This window comes from Varanus komodoensis, unplaced genomic scaffold, assembly GCF_004798865.1.
Source record: "Varanus komodoensis strain SLA01 unplaced genomic scaffold, ASM479886v1 scaffold61, whole genome shotgun sequence".
Taxonomy (NCBI): Eukaryota; Metazoa; Chordata; class Lepidosauria; order Squamata; family Varanidae; genus Varanus; species Varanus komodoensis.
This window is the reverse complement of record NW_025336236.1, coordinates 99,791-121,839: the sequence shown is the minus strand read 5'-3', so window position 1 is coordinate 121,839 and position 22,049 is coordinate 99,791. Positions and strand designations below refer to the sequence as shown.

The 22,049-nt window shown below is 37.5% G+C and overlaps 1 protein-coding gene across 6 annotated transcripts in view; it reads right to left on the bottom strand.

The window, feature by feature from the left end:
- The window catches only part of TENM3 (teneurin transmembrane protein 3), a 384,209-nt gene that overhangs the window by 340,210 nt on the left and 21,950 nt on the right, over positions 1-22,049 (bottom strand). For all 6 annotated transcript variants that reach the window (XM_044449875.1, XM_044449876.1, XM_044449877.1 and 3 more), the window contains exon 2: positions 17,835-18,113. In XM_044449875.1, coding sequence (XP_044305810.1) covers positions 17,835-18,113 — 279 coding nt within the window. The remainder of the gene's footprint in view (positions 1-17,834; positions 18,114-22,049) is intronic.

The window sequence follows — 22,049 nt, the reverse complement described above, 5'->3', positions numbered from 1 at the left end:
GGATTTTTAAAGCTGACATAATGATGCTAGCCAAATGGATTAAAATGGTTTTAAGAATGCAAGTAAAAGTTATTTAATTACAATTAATTCTTGGGTACTGTAGTAGAATGTTGCTAACTTAGTCTAGAGAAGGGGAGCAAAAAATAAAAATAAGGATCTGATGCCTGATCTATTAAGATAACCCACCAGAAAATGATGAAACAGCTTTGCTTTCTTAATCTACCCACTCTGAATCTCTATAGCCTAGAGAAAGAGGCTCCCTTCTCCAAACAAGAATGTATGTTAAAAGTGTAATAAATATATAAAGGCATAACCCCACTTTTAGAATCTTTTTATCTTCTCTAAGCACTGACCATGCTTGTGGGAGCTTACATGTAACTGTTACCGTTTCACTAGGAAATGGAACATACATGTGCTATGTGATAATTTATGTTGGTTTTATTTTTCTTTTAAAGAAATAGGAGTGTGTGTGTGTGTGAGAGAGGGGGGGGGGGGAGAGAGAGAGAGAGAGAGAGAGAGAGAGAGAGAGAGAGAGAGAGAGAGAGAGAGAATGAATCTGTATGTGTGTGTGTGGGGGTGACTTCTACCATACCAGTTTCCTGCTGAAAAACAAGCTGCAATTTGCCCCTCATGGTGCCACTGTAACAAATGGCATGTCTGGAGGCAAATTACAAAGCAATGACAAGAAAACAAGCAATCAAACCTGGGATGGAAGATTACATGACAATCATATTATTTATTCTGGTTCTAAAACATCTCTCGATATAGTAATTATAAATCAACTTCACAGTAATTATTATATGACCTTTTGTTTTTAGGTCTGTGTGCTCTAATTCTTCTACTTTTTACCTTTAAATTATTAAAGTCTATATTTCTGTCTGTTACTTCCTGGAATAAAAGAAAAGCAAGCGCTGAGGATCGTGATTTTTCTTTTTGTTGGTCAGAATTTTTTTATTTATTATATTGCACTAATTAATACATTACACTTATATCCTACCTCTTTCATCTTGCACTCTGTTTTCTCCTCAAAACAGCAACTTTGTGAGGTAGCTTACTCCAAGTGTTACTGACTGGTCCAAAGTCATCTGGTAACTTCTTGGCTGAGTGGAGACTAGAACCCCAATCACTCAAATTGGAAATCAGTGCAGTGAAGGGCCACTTGGATGGTGGCTGGTTCGCAGGGTAAGCGATATGAGGAAAGTGAGGGAGCTGGGTCTTTTCATCCTTGAGAGGAGAAGACTCAGAGGAGAGTCCCACAGTTGGGATCTTGGCTAAAGTATACTGTAATCTTTAGGCCCTTTTTCTATATAAACATATATAGCACCGTGCCCTTAAATTACAAATTCAAAAAAAAAAAGTGTAGCAGACTGGTAAGGAAATTGTATTAATTATAGCTTAATGTTAGCTAGTGTGGCTTTTTGAAGAGACATAAAAGCAGTTGTAGGAGGAAGCATTAATTCATCATTCTGTTTTTACCTAGAAAGCCCTCTCTCTCGGTCACTATGTTGCAGCTATCTGCCGAGAGTACGGAATTAAATGTTTAAAGGATTTCCTTCATGGGATTTCATTATAGTACTTGGAAGTTGCTACAAGTTGGAGATGACTGCACAACACACACAAACTTGTCTAGAATAGCTTTTTTTTAACTTGCTTTCATTTTTTGTCTTTTGGTATCTCTACATCTGAGGGCAAACTAAAGGTAACAGTCATGGAATTAATGGTAACCCCCTGCTTCTCTTTTTTGCTTTTGCTTGTTATCTAAGCAGCAACCCTAGAGAAGCCTGTGAAGGAAAGGAAAACTCCCCCACCCCTTTCCCCTGCCAGGATCTAGACTGAATCACCTCTCCAAAGCTGCTACTTGCATTTCAATAGAACCTTCCACTGGCGTCAATAAGTGCTTTCCTTGAAATGCAGATACCAGATTTAAAGTTACTGGCAGGCCACCTCCAGTTCTTTTTCTGACCTCTACATTTAGTTAAAATTTGCGAAGAAATCACAGCACTGACCTTGCTGCTATATCGGTACATTCCTGGTTTCTGACAGTCTTGTGTGCTGCACATTGTTCCAGAAGTTTCTAGGTCTAAGAGGGGCTCTGTCGTGATCCTTCTTACTGTTATTTCCAGAGAGGGAAAGGGTGTGTGGGGGGTGAGAATATTGCAAACTGAGTCTGAACTTCAAAAGAGTTGTGCTTCAGCCCAATTTATCATGTACCTGAAAGAGGCATTTCTTTGAGTCTATTATTGTAACTATTCACCCAGGTGTGAGTTTCAGTGCCTATACTACCCAACATTTAAGGAGGCTTTTTTACCCACTACAGAAAGGCTTGTGGCCCAGCTTGGCCACAAGGGCGATACTTTAATCCAAAGACTCATTATCTTGACCTTTCAAGTAATGTGATGCAATTTTAAGTAATGTGATGAAATTTTATTCCCCCCTTTAAGATTTCTAATGAACATACTGCTTCTTTTCATTTATTTTGTAGCATACTGTCTGTATTGCTGTGTTAAACCAAAGGCTTTACAGAACTGCTGCTGCTTTTTTACTTTCTTACTTAATCATCTCTACATTCTGTTTAGTTCAATTTCAGGGAGAAATAAAAGTGTCTATTTTAGCTATATTTATTCATTTCCATTTCATTCATTTGTAATAAACTACAAAATGAATGGCATTGAAAAAACATCACTGAGAGGCCATTTCCTTTTGCACAACATGCTGAACAATACAATACATTTAAAAAAATACTTAGGAGAGGCAGATAAAGTTGCTGAAAGCTGTGAGCTGAAAAGTTGGCCATTGCTAATATACTGCATCAATTATATGTTAATGTTTATACAATCAAGTTGTGGTAGATTTCCCTTATCTTGATTTTCATCTAAAACACTTAACTATGTTCACACTGGCTGTTCTAGTCATGAGCTTACTTCTGATTCACTTTGTGCCACATTGTCATTCTTTTCCAATTATCCCCATGCTTCTTTTTGTCATTTCTTCTTGCTGTTGTTGTTAGTCGGGAAGTCGTGTCCAACCCATCGCGACCCCATGGGCAACACTCCTCCAGGCCTTCCTGTCCTCTGCCATCTCCCGGAGTCCACCCAGCTCACACCAACTGCTTCAGTGACTCCATCTAGCCACCTCATCCTCTGCCGTCCCCTTCTTCTTTTGCCATCTATTGTTCCCAGCATTAGGCTCTTCTCCAGGGAGTCCTTCCTTCTCATTAGGTGGCCAAAGTATTTGAGTTTCATCTTCACTATCTGGCCTTCTAAAGAGCAGTCAGGGTTGATCTCCTCTAGGACTGACTGGTTTGATCACCTTGCAGTCCAAGGGACTCACAGGAGTCTCCTCCAGCACCACAATTCAAAGGCCTCAATCCTTTGGCGCTCAGCCTTCCTTATGGTCCAGCTTTCACAGCCATACATTGCAAGTGGGAAAACCATAGCCTTGACTATACGCACTTTTGTTGGCAGGTTTGTCATTTCTATTCCTACTCATATTCCAACAGGTTCAAAGTGTAATAAAATACAAGCTTATTCACATACTAGAAGCCTTACTGAAATTCAAACAAAAATAGGGACTTCATAAGAACATATTACAGTAATATTTATAAAAGAAATGAATTATGTGGGTGTAGTTTGTGTGTACTTTGTTTTTACACTTAGATATCTCTCACAAAGTGATAAAACAATTCAATTGTAAAAAGTTAATTGCAAGGAAAAAAGCCACTTGACACAAAGGAAAGCTTATTAGCTATTTCATAAAATCAATATATCCAATACAGTAAAGAACAAAAGAACTTTGCAAATAACACAAGAGAAAAATGATTTTTGAGCACTCTTACTCAAAACAACTGGACCCTTACATTCATATGTATGTTATCATGTTTTCTGTACATCAACATGTAGCAAAATGTGTCCCCATTTAAAAAAAATAGAAATATTATTCAGGCTATGTAGAAAAGGGGGACAGGAAATGTCTACCAACACAATGTGCCCCCCCCTCCAGTTTAAAAAGAGACAAAATTTTCCTAACAGCTTGGGTCTCTTGCACCCATCAATAGAGCACCACACTACATATAGATAATTTCAACCAGCTAGGTAATTCAAGAGATCTAGTCCTTTGTGAGATACTGTCTTTTTTTAGATTCACAAACCCGTACTCAGTATGACTGGAAGTTGTATCTTGAGGGTCATGATCCTCAATTCAAAAATTTGACACTTTGGTCCTTTGTATCTCACAAGATCTTTTTCTAGAAGAGCCTGCCTACTACACTGTTTCCCCGAAAATAAGACCGAACTGGAAAATAAGCCCTAGCATGATTTTTCAGGATGCTCATAATATAAGCCCTACCCTAAAAATAAGCCCCAGTTAAGATCTTCAGCCAGATGGATGCATTTAGTACATCCGTTGCAACATTATTCGGGGTTTGGAGAATTATGACGATGTTCCAGAAGAAGATGGCATGACTGTATTTGAATAAATGTAGATTTTTGTACATGAATAAATGAACAAATGTAGATTGACATACATGAAAAAATGAGACATCACCTGAAAATAAGCCCTAGTGTGCCTTTTGGAGCAATAATTAATATAAGACCCAGTCTTAGTTTGTGGGAAACATGATAGCAGATTTTCAGTTTGAAGTAATCTGTCTGAAGTATCAGGCACAGGGAACTGTATTTAAGCATGACAGTGCCAAAGCCAAGTTTCTAGGATCATAACAAATAAAAAGGACTGATTGATCTGATGTGCCATTGTTGTTCCTTGTGGCATCAACCAAAGGTGAGTCCAAACTGCTATCTCTTTCACAATGATATGCAGATTGGGTTACACAATATTTTATATAGCACTGTTCCGTAAAAGAAATTGTGTTCAGTGCTTGTAACATGCAAGGATTACCCACATCTATTGTAATTTGATTTACTGCAAGGCATATTACTCAAAACTTGCCAGAAAACATCTTCGAAGAGATGTTCTAGATTTGGAAGATGAGGTAATATTATTCAAGGAATACAAACTATGTCATAGGGAACCCATATCTTCTGTTGTGACCAGTCAAGACACACAGTTTGCATGCAGAAACTGCAGACTCAACTCCTAGCGTCTCCAGGTAGGAGACATTCCTGCCTGAAAACATGGACAGCTGTTGTAAGTGTCAGGGATACTGGGCTAGATGAAGCAATAATCTTACACAGGCAGGTTCCTATGTAATGGGGAAAATGGATTTCACCTCTGATACTTGCCTGGCATAGTCAATCCCATTGCTTGTGGCTCTGGGTTTGTTCCACTTCTGTGTATATGTTGGAGTATGTAGAAATGTGCATAAACTGCTTTCCTATTAGAAGACTGGGTGTCCATGAATTTTCTTTTTTTAAAAAGAGGCTGTTTATTATCCTATCTGTGTCTGCTGAAAAGAAGGCAGAAATCACTGAAGCATGGAAACCTGAATAAGTACTCCACCCTGAAACCTACAAGAAAAGAGGAAATATTTTACTCCCATACTAACTCCCATAGGATTTCTCTGCTCACTAATATTTTAAGTTCTACGAATAATGTCTATTAACTTCAAGTATCATGGTACAATATTTGAATGTAACAGCCCCTACCTTTTCTAATGTTAATGCAAAAAGATAAAACCAGAATCTCTGTAAGATTATTTCTACAGTTGCTTCAGGAGCATGAAGAGCTACAATTTAAAAAAAATGCTTACAGAGATGTTGCATAGTTTTTAGGTGATCTGTTGAATTCCCAACAATAACAAAAACAAATAGCCTAACTGTACGCAGTTTTACTCAATAGCAATTTCCAGTTATCTTGCTAATGTATATGGACAAAAGTACAGTTCTAGGTTGTATTTTATGCATATCTGTGTTAATTTACTTTAAAGTAAACATGGGCAGATCGAGTTATCATTTTCTCAGGGCAATGATCTTCCATTCAAATAAATCCAGGATTTCCTAGCTAACTCAGTCAGTCTCTTCCTGAGATTAGGACAAAAAGGCTGCAAAAAGGATATGTAAGCTTGAGGCCAGGTCCTTATACCTACAAATATACTTGAGCACTTCTGAATGCTAAAGTCACAATAAAAATAATTATAAAAACAGAATATATGAAATATAAGTTATGTACTGAATTATTTCTTAGATGACAACAAACCAAAGTTTAACACGCCTGCCAGATTTTGCCTCCTTTCTGTTCCAGTGATAATTACATCAATAAGACCAAGTCAGCAGATTTGGTGCTCCCCGATTCATTAATTAAAACAATTTTATTGCTACCACTGTGATTTTTCAAGGACATCAAAAACGCATTCAAAATCAAAACAGCACACATCATCAGTTCTGATGTGTGCACAGCATGGTTTGCTTTCATTGTAATCTCAAAAATTAGAGAAATATTTATAATTTAGGAAGGAATGAGAGATTATATCAAGATTTCTTTGTTGAAGTACCTACCCAAAATACTTTTTAGCTAGTCATACTAAGTACCAATGTATTTGTAGCACACAAAAAAGAAAAAGGCTTAATCGGCAAAAAGTTATCTGGAAGCATTTTACGACTGATTTAGAATGAGTCTAAATGTAAATGGTCATATTAAAGTAACTTTCAAAGCAATAGACTCATAGCTTCTATTTTCCTCATGCAATACTTTTTCCAGTTAAAGTATTTTTAAGAATTCTATGTAAGCATCATCTTGCATAAAATGTGTTATACATGTATTTCAATCTCACATTATTTTTCCTGTAAAAGTGTTTATAAGCAATTCAATTAGTGTCTTGCTTTTTCTGCAAGAAAAAGATCAGTAAATGCCAAAGATTACCTTTGTCATCTTGCAGCATACTGTACAAAACCTAAATATATAACAGTATCCGCACATATGCATTGCACAAATAACACTGACATTACAAAAGGTTTATAAATAAGTAATAAATTCAATGCCAAGCTAGTTTGGGTGTAACACAGAGAATCTTATTTGAATTAAAGCACAATCTGAGCAGGTGGTATTGGTACACACATGACACAGTTGATTCAATGCTCCAAAACAAGAAATGAATAAATACCATGAAATCCCTTCACACATACCCTTTAGGTAATGTCGTAACTTATGGACCAGTTCAGACACTCAGGTAGCAACAGAGTTTGCATGGTGGATGAACAGATGCTTATCCTTTTCTTCCATCATTTATATCACATCACATAAGACATGGGGGCATTCCACATGGAGCTGCAGCTGCCACACTAATATTGCTCTTGGCAAATCTGTGTGTGTAAGCTGATGATTCCAGAAATCAAACTTATATGCTATTTGTGGACTATCCAAATAATACATTACACTGTGGATGTGATGGAGGGAGGGACATATACCTGTTCATCCATATTCTGACCATTCCTGCCCAGATAACTATCAGAGCGAGACTTAAGACATACATGTATAAGTGGTTCATGTCCCCGAATTTTTTCACAGTTCTTTTCTAAGAGCTGTACAAATGTACTAGATGCTCCACATAGCAGGATTCCTTTTATCTTCCATTATCTCCTTCCTCCTTCCCAAGTTATCCTGTTGTTCCTTCAAATTACATGCTGCTCAAATGTTCTATACCAAATCTATTGCAAACAGTGTCTGCTCTCAGGCTCTCTTATTCCTTCCAACAGTTGCCTAAACACTGATAGTCCTTTCTTAGTTTCCACGTGCTTTTTAAAGAGCCTGGAAATACCACCAACATAATTCCAACAAAATGTTTGGAAGTAAACTAATTTTTCCGTGTGCTGTTCCCTAACTATAGGTGTCAGGGAAACAATAACTCAGCAAATACAGTCATGAATAATCTTTTGTGCAACTCTTTTATTTTTTGCCACACTACTAACCTTTACGCTTATGCCAATTTAAAATATTTATTCTGTTGATTACACCTCAGATAACATACATTTACAAATTACTCATGAATTTAGAGTAAAATCCCACCCTTAAAGAAAAATAACCTAGTCCTGTAAGGCATTACTGATTAACCAATAACCTTAAATAGTGAAGCAAGCTTTCCCTAACTGATTAGAAAAGCACTGGAAATGCTTACAAGGAGATTGTTGTTGAAAAGAAGGTGTGCTTCTCATAGATGTAGACACCCAACAATTCAGTATCATTGTTTTGCAAATAAAGCCTTACATTTTTCCAATTTTATGCAATAATTATTTTGGCATTAGTGAAGTCTTAGAAAAAAGTATACTGGTAAAACTCTAACAGGTAAAAAGAATATTTTCAAAGAATTACGTGTTCTGTTGTGTATGGTATTATGCACAATTTTTTTCAACAAGTTGAAAAAACATACTCAGGGAAGGACAAATGGGCCCAACTTAATAACAAGAGCACAACGCTATATATCAGGGGTGGCCAAACAAGGCTTGAGAGCCTTATATGTCTCTTTATTTTGTGGCGTATTGTTGATGCTGGAGGTGCCCATGGCTACCCACTGCTGCTGCCCATAAGCACCTGTGTGTGGCTATCAAACATCTGATATTTACTATATGTGGTTCTTCCACTGAGCAAGTGTGGCCACCCCTGCTATATACAGTTACTGCATTGTGTTTGTAGCATGCCTTTTTTGTTCTGCAAGGAACCCAAGGCACCTGACATGATTAGTCTCCTGTCTACTTTATTCTCACGACAACTTTATAAGGTAGGTTAGGCTGAGAGTCAGGAGCTGGCCTAACGTCACCCAGTGATCTTCATGGCTGACTGGGGACTAGAACCTGGACCTCCTGAGTCTTTGCCCAATATTCTAACCTCTATACTACACTGGTTCTCAATGAAAGTAGATAATATGTAATACATAAGTAAAATGTGTGAATAAATTTTATAAATGTAAATTAAATAAAAATAAATATTTTTATATTCATACATAGTGATGTTCATACAGAAGAAGTTTCCCTTGTTTCATAAAAAAACAAGCTTTCCAATGATTTCCTCACTAGTGAAACATTTAACTCCAAGCTCGCATTTACTATCATAGCCATAGCAAGATTGGCACTACATGGTACAAATATTCTCCATAACAAACAGTTTTAATAGTTTGTTTTTTTAACACATAAACAGATGTTCTGCTATTACAGAGACTACATTTCAATGTATTTGAAGTGATAGGAATTAAATCATGCAAGTATTAAGTTATCTAGCAATGTCAAAGTACTAAACACATGTAAGTAGGGCTAACCATTTCTGTTCCCAGTGTTCCATAGCTCCACCCTTAAATGTTGTTATGGAGCCAACCGTGTCCAACCCTGGACTTCTTCAGAAGCATGCATTCAAGCACAGACATGCATGCATTAAGGCTTGCATAAAATTTGAAACCTCCAAAGCACAGGTTTCTCAAGTGGGTGGAAGCTTCTGTGCTTCCAGGTACTTTCAGGTGGACATACATGGTATCAGTGGTGGTGAAAAATGACATCTTTAAATTCTTCATTAATCTTTCTGTAACCTGCCTCACATGCTGGAGTAAACAGTGTAGATAACCAGGAGCTTCTGTCAAAGATCTACATAGTTGCAGCCTTGTGGCAGATTGTCACAGAATCATAGAATAGTAGAGTTGGAAGGGGCCATGAAGGCTATTGGGTTCAACCCCCTGCTGTTGCAGGACACAATTTACACCATCCCACTCAGATGGCTATCCAGTTTCACCTTGAATGTCTCTAGTATGAAAGAGCCCACAACCTCTTTAGGCAACTGGTTCCACTGCCATATTGCTCTGACAGTGAGGAAACTTTTCCTGATTATCTAGAGGAAGATACACTGAGTAAAGGTTGACTGGGTTAGGATTCTGTAAATAGCAAAAACTCTAGTATGTCACCAAGCAGAATGATGGATCATGTTATTTTAGATAAACAGGCTAAGATTAATAAGCAAAGAAATTCACCTGGTGCCAACCTTGTTTTTGTTTTGGCACCAGGCAAAGCCATTTCTTTTCTCTGAATACTTTCAAGAACTGATTTGAAATTTGTTATTCATTCTGAATAACACCTGTTGAGCAGTAAAGCAATGTAACAAAAAAGTTTTCAAGTCCATGAAAGCTGCACAATTCAGAAAACCTGGTCTGCTGTGGAATCCACAAGTCAGGTTTATATAAATACAACTTATTTGAATTGATTGTGGATTTCTCTTGACATCCCTAGTGATGACTAAAATAGAAGGAATGGTCTTTCAGGTGTACAGCTATGAGTACAGACAAAAAGAAAGTGATTTTAGTTTGGACTCTCTCTCTCAGGATGTTCACAGCAATCTGGAGAACTGGGGGCTGGATAAGGAATTTGGCTCCTATGAACAGAAGGCCTTCTTCCCTCTGCAGAAGGCTTTTGATCCAGGAGGGGACTCCCACTGGAGTAGGCAAGTTCTGATTCCTCCTCTCTCTGCAGTTCCTTATACTTTCTGTAAGTCTACTACAACAGGTGCTGGGACCCTGCCCAAGAGCGGCAATGGCTGTGGAGAAAAAGAAAGCATCTTCCTTCCCTTTCATCAAGTAGGAATATTCTGACTAGAACTCCACTCAATGGGTGGAGATTCGTAACACTGTACAGGAGGTGACGGTATTCCAGCTGAGCTACTCAAAATCCTAAAAGACAATGCAATTAAGTGCTACACTCAATATGCCAGCAAATTTGGAAAACTCAACAGTGGTCACAGGATTGGAAAAAGTCAGTTTACATTCCAATCCTGGAGAAGGGCAATGCCAAAGAATGTTCAAACTAGTGTACAAGTGTGCTCATTTCACACACTAGCAACGTTATGTTCAAAACCCTACAAGCTAGGCTTCAGCAGTATGTGAACAGAGAACTACCAGAAGTACAAACTGGGTTTCAAAGAGGCAGAGGAACTAGAGATCAAATTGCCAACATTCACTGGATTATGGAGAAAGCTAGAGTGTTCCAAAAAAGCATCTACTTCTTCTTCACTTACTAAAGTCTTTGATTGTGTGGATCACAACAAATGGTGGCAAGTTCTTAAACAGATCGGAGTACCAGACCACTTTACCTGTCTCCTGAAAAAACTGTATGTGGGTCAAGAAGCAACAGTTAGAACCTGATGTAGAACAACTGATTGATTCAAAACTGGGAAAGGAGTACAACAAGGCTGTATATTGCCACCCAGCTTATTTAACTTGTATGTAGAGTAAATCATGCAAAAGGCCAGGCTAGATGTATCACAAGCAGGAATTAAGATTGCCTGGAGAAATATCAACAACCTCAGATATGCAGACAGTATCACTCTAATGGCAGAAAGTAAAGAGGAACTAAAGAGAACTCTTGATTAGGGTGAAAGAGGAGAGCGCAAAAGTTGGCTTGAAACTCAACATTAAGAAAACTAAGATCATGGCATACACTCCTATTACTTCCTGGCAAATAGAAGAGGAAGAAATGGAAGTAGTGATTTTATTTTCTTGGGCTTCAAGATCACTGCAAACAGCGACTTTACCCATGCAATTAAAAGATGCTTGCTCCCTGGGAGCTATGGCAAATCTAGATGGCATACTAAAAAGCAGAGACATCACCTTGCCAACCAAGATTCAATAGTCAAAGCTATGGTTTTGTAATGTATGGCTGTGAGAGTTGGACCATAAGGAATGCTGAGTGCTGAAGAACTGACATTTTTGAATTGTGGTGTTGGAGAAGACTGCTGAGAGTCCCTTGGACTGCAACAAGATCAATCCAGTCAATCCTAAAGGAAATCAACCCTGACTGCTCTTTAGAAGGACAGATACTGAAGCTGAAGTATAAATACTTTGGCCATATAATGACAAGGAAGGACTCATTCGAAAAGTCCCTGATGCTGGGAAAGATTGAAGAGAAAAGGAGAAGGGGATAGCAGAGGATGAGATGGATAGATAATGTCACTGATGCATTGAACATGAATTTGAGTGAACTCTGGGAAACAGTGGAGGATAGAAAGACCTGGCTATGGTCCATGGTGTCGTGAAGAGTTGGGCACAACTTTGCAACTGAACAACAACTGAAACTGGACAGCCATCTGAGTGGGATGGTGTAACATGGTGTCCTGCAACAGCAGGGGGTTGGAATCAATGGCCTTCATGGCCCCTTCCAACTCTAATGTTTTATGATTCTATGAACAACAAGGGATATCTCTGTTGAGGGAAGAAATGTGTGGTCTAACTGGGGGTGGGGGTTATAAGGGAAATACTTATTTTTAAAACTTCTATAACAGGACTATGAAGTTTATCAGTGCATACACAACTTACCTGAAGCACTGGAATACTGAGAGAGAATGCACAATAACCATAAGTTTTGAAACAGATGTAGCTATCCTTTGAATATAGATGTGGGAAATAGACTTTTGAGCAACCTCAGATCGAGATTATTTTCTTTTTTCTTGACATTTGATTTTTTAAAATCAACCTTAATTTACATCAGAAGCACCTCTTAACCTTAAATATATTTAGATTTTATATTGTATTGTGAATGCATTATAGTATGTCAGATTCTGGATAGCCAAATAAATTTGCTGACATGACTATTATTAAGCCTATGTAACAATAATTGCAATTCTATTTCAGATAAGGTAAATCTATAGAACAATCTGCTTTGCATCTCCAGTCACAAAAAGACTTATGGCTTGTGCTAGTGGGCAATACTTTTTACGCAGCTGAGATACCAGAACTAGCTAAGTTTTATTTTCCTTACTGCTCTACTGCTTGCTTGCTTCCTTCCTGATCAATAAATTCCTGAAAGATCTTGGAATTGTTGTAGATCATGTCAATAATTTGATGTGGCCGCAGTAAAGCCAACTCTTAATTTGGACTACATTAATAAAGGTATCAGTTACAAATCAGTTGAAGTACTAGTTCCCCTTTACTCAACACTGGTTAGGTCTCATCTGTCCTGTTCTTAGCAGTGTAGTTTAAGAAAGATGTAAACAAACTGGAAAGGGTTCAGAGGAGGACAACAAGAATGATCCAGGTAAATAAAACCCTATGAGGAGGGTATGAAAGTACTGGGCATGTTTAGTCTTGAGAAGAGAAGATTGAGTGAAGCTATGATAGCACTCTTCAAGTATTTACTCATCCAAGAGTGGAGGACAAGTTACATAAAGCAAGATTCTGACTGACCAACAGGAAAAACTTCTAGACTGTTGGAGCAATGCAACAATGGAAACAATTATATAGGGAGGCTGAGGGCTAGACAGGCATCTGAGAGGGATGGTTTAACCTGGAGTCCTGCACGGAGCAGGGGACTGGACCCAGTGGTCTTCTTGGCCCCTCCAACTCTATAATTCTATGATTCTATAAAATAAAATTAAGTATTTTTGTAGCTAAACTCTTCTTTTATGTATCAGAAACATCAGACAGTCTGTTGCATCATCCAATAATACATAATGCTGAATTAATTTATTTATGCTGTTGCTAAATTCTAAATTTTAATTCAAAAATTAGTTGAGCCCTACAATTCAATTTTTGTATTCAATAACTATTATAGTACAGGCAAGGCAAGGGCACTGTAGGCAAAGTAGAGATTGCTATTCCGCTAAAACACTACATTGTTTTTTTTTCTAGACAAAAAACAAAAATTGTTCTAATACTGATGACTTCACTCATTAGAGGGAATTTAAAAATCATTAGACGAGCTGAAATAAGCACTTGACAGATCTCAAGTTTGATGATGTCAAACAAAGAAGTGTATTAAGATGGGCACTCTTCTATAAGATTTAAATGTATCTTTTATCATATCAGTCCTAAATTACTAGACATAGCTTTAATTGTGTGAATGAATTCTGTGTATGAATTAATGCCTTCCTCACCACATAAGAAACTTCCCTGGTTCCAAAAAAGCAACGGCTCATTTTTCCCAATGTAAATGGCAGCTTACTAGAGGTTAAACGTTCTTATTCCACTCTGTGGTTCCAATGGTGCTGAAGCTGCTTCCTGATTGCTTTTTGCTAACAAAAATGAATAATTGATTGCATTTGCACAAATAATGTCATTTCTGTTTCGGTTCATAGTTCTATCATGAATAATCTAAGTATCAGCCCTTCGCAGACATTGACAGTTTATGCTAATACAGGAAGTCCTCAGGTTACAAACAGGTTCGATTCCTGAGAACATCTTTAAATTGAATTTGTATGTAAGTTGGATCACATTAGTAAGCCAAATGTTGGTCTTGAAATACATAGTATACATAGATATTTTACCCTTCTGTATATGTAAAACACTTAAGCAACACTTTCATATATAGTTGGTCCTTCACATTTGTGGGAGTTAGAGGTACAGGAACCCTGAAAACATGGAAAATCTCTACCCCCTTGCTTCAAACCTTAACTGTTAATACTGTTGATCGTAAGTGTACTGAATTGCTTCCCCCTCTCTCTCACTCAGACCTTGGTCTGACCCAGCAGGACTCCTCTTCTTCATCTATTACATTCTTATGTTCTTATTCCCTACCCGCCCTTTCACTCACCAGTGCCACCTCTTTGCACCAAGGACATGCAGGAGAGATTTCCCTCTCTGGATGGGCAGGGTAAGAAGGCATGCCTTGGAAGCAGTTCTTCTCTTCCCTTTCACTTTCCCTCTCTCTACAGTGATAACAATTTTCCACAGTAGGCTACAAAACTCCAAAAGTTCTCACATTTGTTACTACAAACCATTTGTCTTTAACTTGAATTGTTGAATTAATAGGCTTTATGGCAGTTTGTTCATAAGTATAGATGTTCAAAACTTGGCTGTTTGTAAGCTGAAAGCTGTCTATATTTCCCTTCTCAACCTTTTTAATGAAGTACAGAAGGACCCCTATATCCACTGTCTCACTTTCTACAGTTTCACTTATTCAAGGTTGACTGTCGGCCCTCCACATTCATGGGGGCTGGGGTGTATGACCCTCATAAAAGTGAAAAAAGGCAGTTATCTCTAGGGAACTATGCACTCTGTCTGGGGAAACCAAGCTCGCTGTCTTGGGACAAGCCAGCCTCACTCATGTGTTTGACTGTCAGTGGGTGAGAAGACTCTAGAGGTATTCACATTTTTTCTATTTTTGCCAGGGCCATGCACCCATAACTCCAGTGAATGTAGTGTTCAGTATTATCCGTGGTTTCAGGTATCCACTGGGGGACTTGCAAACTATCCCGCAAAGATATGGGAGTCCTGCTGTATAAGACAAGTTTTTTAAGGCTTCGCTTCAAATACGAATCTTTGTCTAAAAACAAATATTTTTAGTGCTAAACAAGTGCTACCAACACTTGTGCAGTATATTTCAAGAACAGGAAAGAGACACTGATATGGGGTCAGATGTGTGGACTAGCTGTAGTGCTGGGAAGGAGATAGAAGAACACTGTTAGCAATATATAAATTAGAACATGGCTGAGGGACTCAGTTTGTTGCTTATGCGATATAATCACATTATATACGCCACCCAAACTAGAAAGGTGCTAGCTTAGGGTAGAAATGTAGAGATTTCCCTGTAATATATTTATTTGAGTATTTTAATAAAATTATGTGTTCATATCAGAGGAACACTTGGAGGGGCTAACAGTTTCGAATTCTCATTTGGCCATGAAACTCACTGGGTGAGTGGGCCAGTCACTGACTCTCAGCTTAAGCTACTTCACAAAGTTAATGTGAGGATAAAATTGACAGAAGAAGTATGTATACAGCATTGGACCTTTTGCAAGAAAGAAGGCATATGAACTTAACAAATAACTAATTTTTAAACATGTGGATTTTCTGGAAAAAGTAGTCAACTGTGCATTTGTTGTGTAATAAGGCTATCATCAGGTATGACCTAAGAGCCACACTCCTCTTAAAGAATTGAAAGAGCTTAAGAGAGAAATCACAGACATCTCAAACTCAAATTTTTGAAGGAAGTCTTATCTATGCCAACATGAGTTATTTCCAACTGATTTATGTGCGAGTTGATTGCCATTGTGAATAAAAGCAAAACTTTATGACAAAATCTAGCTTTCCTAATACAATGGGAGTGCCTTCCTGCATTTTACAAAAGACTCTGAAATGCACAAATTCAGTGTAAATTCACACATTTGTTTTTTATTTGACACATATTGACTTTACCAGCTCACAACATTGTAGATGTTCCAAAGTGACTATCTCAAGGACATTTTCAAGTTACTTTTTGTCATGTAAGAACTGAATTACATAAATGATTCTTTGCATGATATGCTAAAGTCATGTCATGAAGACTTTTGCAACTTCCGAAACATGTACTCCGGTGTAAGAAACAGGCAAGAGTTTCCATTTTCAATTTTACTCTAAGTAAGCTAGCGTTGGAGAGTCTGGATTCTTTAGCTGCTCCTGATAGCAGGAGCAGCCAAAAAGGAGGAACTGAATCACATGCACTAGCATGCTGGCTAGCTCACAGCAGTACATAATTAAACAAAGCTCTAAGTTGTTGCAGCATGTGTACCATGCCATGAAGTTAGCTTCTATTGACTTGGCTGCTTGCTCTGAAATCTAACTTTATAAACAGTGGAATAAAAAGTTCTATTCAGGACTGCCACAACCAGGAAAAAAAACTCTTTGTCCATGAGCTAAATGTGCTAAATTAGAAACATCCATTAATTGCTTTGGTACTATCTTTCTTGCCTCTCACAAAATGCTACAGAATCTTCTACATTCTAGAATAAAATTGAGGTGCAAATATATTTTGAGTATCCCCTTCCCCACACTTATCTTTGTTTCTTGCAACTGTGAGATTCCTGAGAACTGATATTCTTAGTCCCATTTGGTTTTGGATAAGAATTTCTGCTGCTGTTAAAAAGGGAGAGGCCCATCTCCTTTAGAAGTTGGCAACTGTAATCTATTCTATCAGGAATAGTAAACTTTTAGTGATAGAATGAGTTTCTGTTAGTGGTTGATTTAAATAAAAACCTAAAGGAGAGAATGGCTTCTTATAACAAAGACATGTAAAATTTCAACTTGCTTTTTTCTAGGGAGAAAAGCAAAGCCACACAGTGAAGAATTCAATTCGTTGGGAAAGTTCTGTTGCACGAGCTGTATTAATGTATGAAAATTATGAAGCGGTCTTAGGCTGTCATACATAACTATTCATGTAGCCCAGGATTTGTCTATGTGGAACTTTCTTCATGTAAAGCATCTGCCCTACCACTAACTATGGAGCCTCTTAAAGAAATACACATAGTAATGAGTAAACTGTATGTCACCTGTAAACAAGCCAGAATACTAACCTGGTTCCTTAACAATTAACTGTAAGAAAGCTCCAACATGAAGACTGTTTCATATTCAAAATAAAATAAAACTTTTTATTTCTTTGTGTGCTTTAACTGCCCTAAGGCACAAAGGGTACTCTTCCCATTTTACTGTAATTTCAAATGCTCTTATGAAATCATAAATTCAAACCATGATCAGATTTGTTGTTCTGTCACTTAAGTGATCTTTATAAGCTATTCTGTGAATTTCTCTCAAATTCAAAGCTTACTTAAAATGTTTTAAAGGAATGCTTTTTCTTTTGTGTGCTTCTTTGAAGAGAGCTGGCACAATCAAATAAGTCATTTGTTGCCATCTTCTCTCCTATCAATATTGCAAAGTGGTTAATTAAATGTTGTATAGACTGCTTGTGTAACTTACTTCTGCAAGCCTAAACCCAATTATTTGGGAGGAAACTCAATTGAATTAAGTGGGACATAGTTCTGTGTAGACATGCGTCAGATTGCAGTGTAAAGTGATCAAAACTAGATCTTGCTTTCTCCTCAAAATGTTGCATTAATTGAAGTTGTTCAACAAGTATTGTCATGTTTAAAGAATAAGAGTTGCATAAATATAAAAATGAAATAGGTGTATGTGGGAGGGACGTTCATTTCACACATACAGAAAGACTTACCATTCTCACTGTCGGACTTGTTTTCATGCTCGGTATCTGTTAATGTGAGGGCTGAGTTGGAACGGCTTGAGAGACAGGAACTGCGGCCTGATTTGACCCCCCTGCCCCAAAGTCTCATGGCATGCTCTGGAGACATCACTCCTTCATTTTCAGTATCAGCATCTGACCCTGCACTGATAGAGTAACCTCTGTGGGGAAGCCCCATTTCAGCACAAAATGCCAGTCCTCTTCGAGTTGCTGGTTCACAAACTCCTAACTGCCTTAGGGTAAAATTCTGTCCTAATTAGGGAAGAAAAAGATAACAAAACATGAGAAACAATTTTGTGCTTTTTTGTTTGAAACAGAATCCTTAAAATAAACAAACAAGTTTTTCCAGGAATATCATATTGTCTTTCGTTAAACTTCACACCAGCTAGGGTCAAGTGTACCCTTTTTGTCTCTGTAATGACCAGTTTTATTCCCTCAGTATTAGCCAGTCTTTATCAACTACTTTAGTCTATCAGGAGTTCTTTAGGGTAGAAAAATACAGAAATATGTGTAAATGAAGAGTTAATTCACTAGGTTTAAGGAAACTGAAAGAAAAAACTTATATTGTGTCAGAATTATTGGCTGCATACTGATCCATAGTATAGATCTAGGGAGCAATGCCATCATATTGCTATAACTGTAGTGTTACCAGGGCTCTGGTACTCCTCCTGCGCGAACTCGGATCAGTGGTTATGTGAGGCAGGGATTTTTCAATGGTGGTACTAAGATTATGGGATGCTTTCCCCTACAGAGACTTTCCAAGCTGCTTCTGTTTTAGTCTGCTGATAGTCTTCTCATTTTAACATATATTTAATTTATGACATTAGCTTGTCAGTTTGTTGTCTAGTGCATTTTATCTGGTTGCAGATTTATCTACTTCAATTATTGTGTTATACTTATTTGTACTGTTTTCTTATCTAATCATTTGATTTTTTGTAAGCTGTTTTATATGTTTTTAATTGAAAAGTGCAGTATACATTAATAAACACGTTTCTGTAGGTATGTTCTAACATGCAATCTAGAGAGCTTCTTGGTTTGTTTTTGTGTGTACATCTCAGAAATATGGAACCAAGTACAATAAAAAACAATAGGGATCTAAAGGACTACATACACAGAAGAATGAATGGTTCATGCAATGTAAAAGGAGTTAATGCCCCAGACCTTGACAGCTTTCAAGTGTGCCAGTTAATTACTTTATTGCTGTGGTCATATCAGTTGTTGCAATCAGTTTTATCTCAGTCAGAATTGTAAATGGATTCTGACTACGACACTCATAAATAATGAAAAACAGTTGCTGCAATTAGCTACAAATCAAATAGTACTTATCATTGAGTTCGTGAATAAATAACAGAACAAAAATGCATGGAGGGAGGAAAGGGAACTGTCACAGCAGTAAATAGCCATACTGGTGAGTAAATTGTGTGAAGGCTATTAGAGAAGATGAATCAGTAAACAATCAACTGTTTAAATAAGAACCATGCTATGAAGCTTATCAAAGTTTGTGCAAAGACTGAAATCCATGATTCCCAGTGCATTACTGAACATTTACACATCATCAGTGCAATTTAGCCATTGGGCAATATTCCTAAGTTCAGAACCATTAAGAACAATGGTGTCTGGCTGCAGCGGAATGAGCAAGAAAATGTTTCCATACATGCATAGACTAAATTTTGTATGAAAATTAATTCAATTAGAAAAAAATATTTTTGTCTAGGATGAACAATTAGTTATCATTATTATTTATTGAATTGTATTGGTTTAAAATGGTTTTAGGCTGCCTTTAAGGGCACAACACTCTCAAGGTAGCATAAAAGATGAAAAATACAGAACAGAAATAAAATTAAATAGCTACATATTCTTTAAAAGTCAGTAAATGCTGAGATCACTAATTGAAAAATCAATAAAAGCAAAACACTACTGCAAGTGTATCATGGTGGCCTACTTTCACTGAAACAAGAGTGAACTTGCTTCAAAAATACTTCCTGGGACAGGAGTCCTCCTAAGATAGCATGTAACAATAAAATGATAAAACCTATAACAATTACTATAGTAATGAAACAGCAAACTTTCTATAGAACAAAATATGCATAAGAAAGCACCTACAATGCATAACTGCAGCTAAAGCCCAGTCTGATAAACAGAGGAAGACCAAAGTAACAAGAAAAGTTTCAGGGTCTTCCTAAGACTGCAGTGAGAGAGCCGAACACACCTCCAGTGGCAACACCGTCCAGAAGTGTAGGGTCAAATGCAGAATGCACCTCTCTCTTGGACTCACCTAACTGCCCCCTCTCTTTCTGATTTTAAAGTGCAGGAAGTCTGAAATGGATGAAGGTGGCCCTTCAAATAATTTGCATTTTAAATTGGGCTTTGAAAGACACTGATAACCAGTGCACCTGGTGCAGTATCTGTTGCATAAGGCAACAGTATTTTTGCTAAACAGAAACTGGAAATTTATCACCTAAAAATCTACCATAGGGAAAGGAAGATTTATAGTACAACATAACATAAGAAAACCATGCTGGATTAGACCAATGCTGCATCCTGCACATCAGGTTCCACGGCATCCCTCAAGTAGGAATGGTACAAGAGTTCTGCCTGTCCAAGTACCTCAGCAAATTGTTTATGCAGGCATTCCACCTCTGATAATATAGGTGGCCCAAAGCCAACAAGGCTAGTAGCCAGGGATAGCCTTCTCCTCCATGAATTTGTCCAATTCTCTTTTAAAGCTATCTAAATTGGTGGCGACCACTGCTTCTGCATCCTTTCAGGAGGTCTATAAATCCTTGAAGTCAAAGGCTTATCCACATCCAGTGCAGAGTTGACAGAATGGTAAAGGCAATGTTTGCCTCTAGCTTAACATTTTTACTAGACAGGCTTTTTCACCTATCTGTGGAACACTGTAGAGGGGAGGGAAGAATGCTGTGGCTTAAGGACACCTCCTATTGGGAACATTCCACTCTCCTCCTACCCACCAAGCCACTCCTTTTACCCCTCTCTGAGGTTGTTTTCCCTGTCACTGGGGAGCAGCTGGCATAGCTTCTTTTGGTTGGGAGCAGGGTAAGAGTTCCTATACCCAGCTCTGAAGTTGGAGAGTTGGGAATCCAAAATATCCTATGGCACCTCAGACAATAGCTTGTTTCCTCCACCATCCTATTATGCTTTCAGCTTAGACAAATCTCTGTTGAAGATTCAGTTGATGAGTTTGCAGAAATGAAAGCAAGTATTATATTGTTATATTATATTGTTATATTAATCACTATTGTTATATTAACTCACTTTTGTTTTAATTATGCAAATATTTGCATAATTTCTGTTATTAATAATCATAAATAATGTTTGCATTTGATATCTAATTTGCTGAGATTGCAAGATATTCCTTTTGTATTATTTTGAAGTAGATTAAGCAAGATAGATAATTAAAATTCTGAATGTCTAATCACTAAATAGGTAAACCATTGCCTGACTAATTGATTGCCATTCACGGTTACTAATTAATATCACATAATTAAACTATATCATACATTTATTAAGTTGATATTCAATGTAGTTCTATAGACAGTATCTGTGGGGGAATACACAGGGAAGACCTGAAGGGTATGCTTAAGCCTGGGACCTGGTCCCATCTCTGTGGCTCAGAGGACATACAGCTGACAGTAAAATTCACATTTTACATCCAGACTGTAGTAGGTGCCTCAGAGAAAAACCAGTATATGAGGGAAGCAGTGAAAAAGGCTAGGCTAAAAGAAAAACCCTCTAGGTAAAATGACTGAGTACCCCAACTAGCTCCAAATTCCTAGGAAATAATGTAGGAAAAGTACATGTGGAACCCAAGGACATGAGCAAAGATCACACTATGAAGCGAATGCATTTTTCTCCCTAAACAGCGACATAGTATATTGCTCCTTCACTTTTCCCAATCACCCTTCAATACTTGAAGAGAATGGGTAGTCAGGAGATTTGGGTGAGAGACAAAATGTTCAACCAGTTCACCATATACTCAGTTGTAATAATTTCTGTATTTTTAATTACAATTTTATTTCATATTTGATTCTATCCATTGCTTGGAAAATCTTTTTTAAAACTTTACAAAACAAACAGAACACATTCACTTCACCTGAAGTTTATTATCCACTGCATTTTTAATTAGTCATCTCTGTAGAAGTACAATGCTAAAATGTACTGTAATAA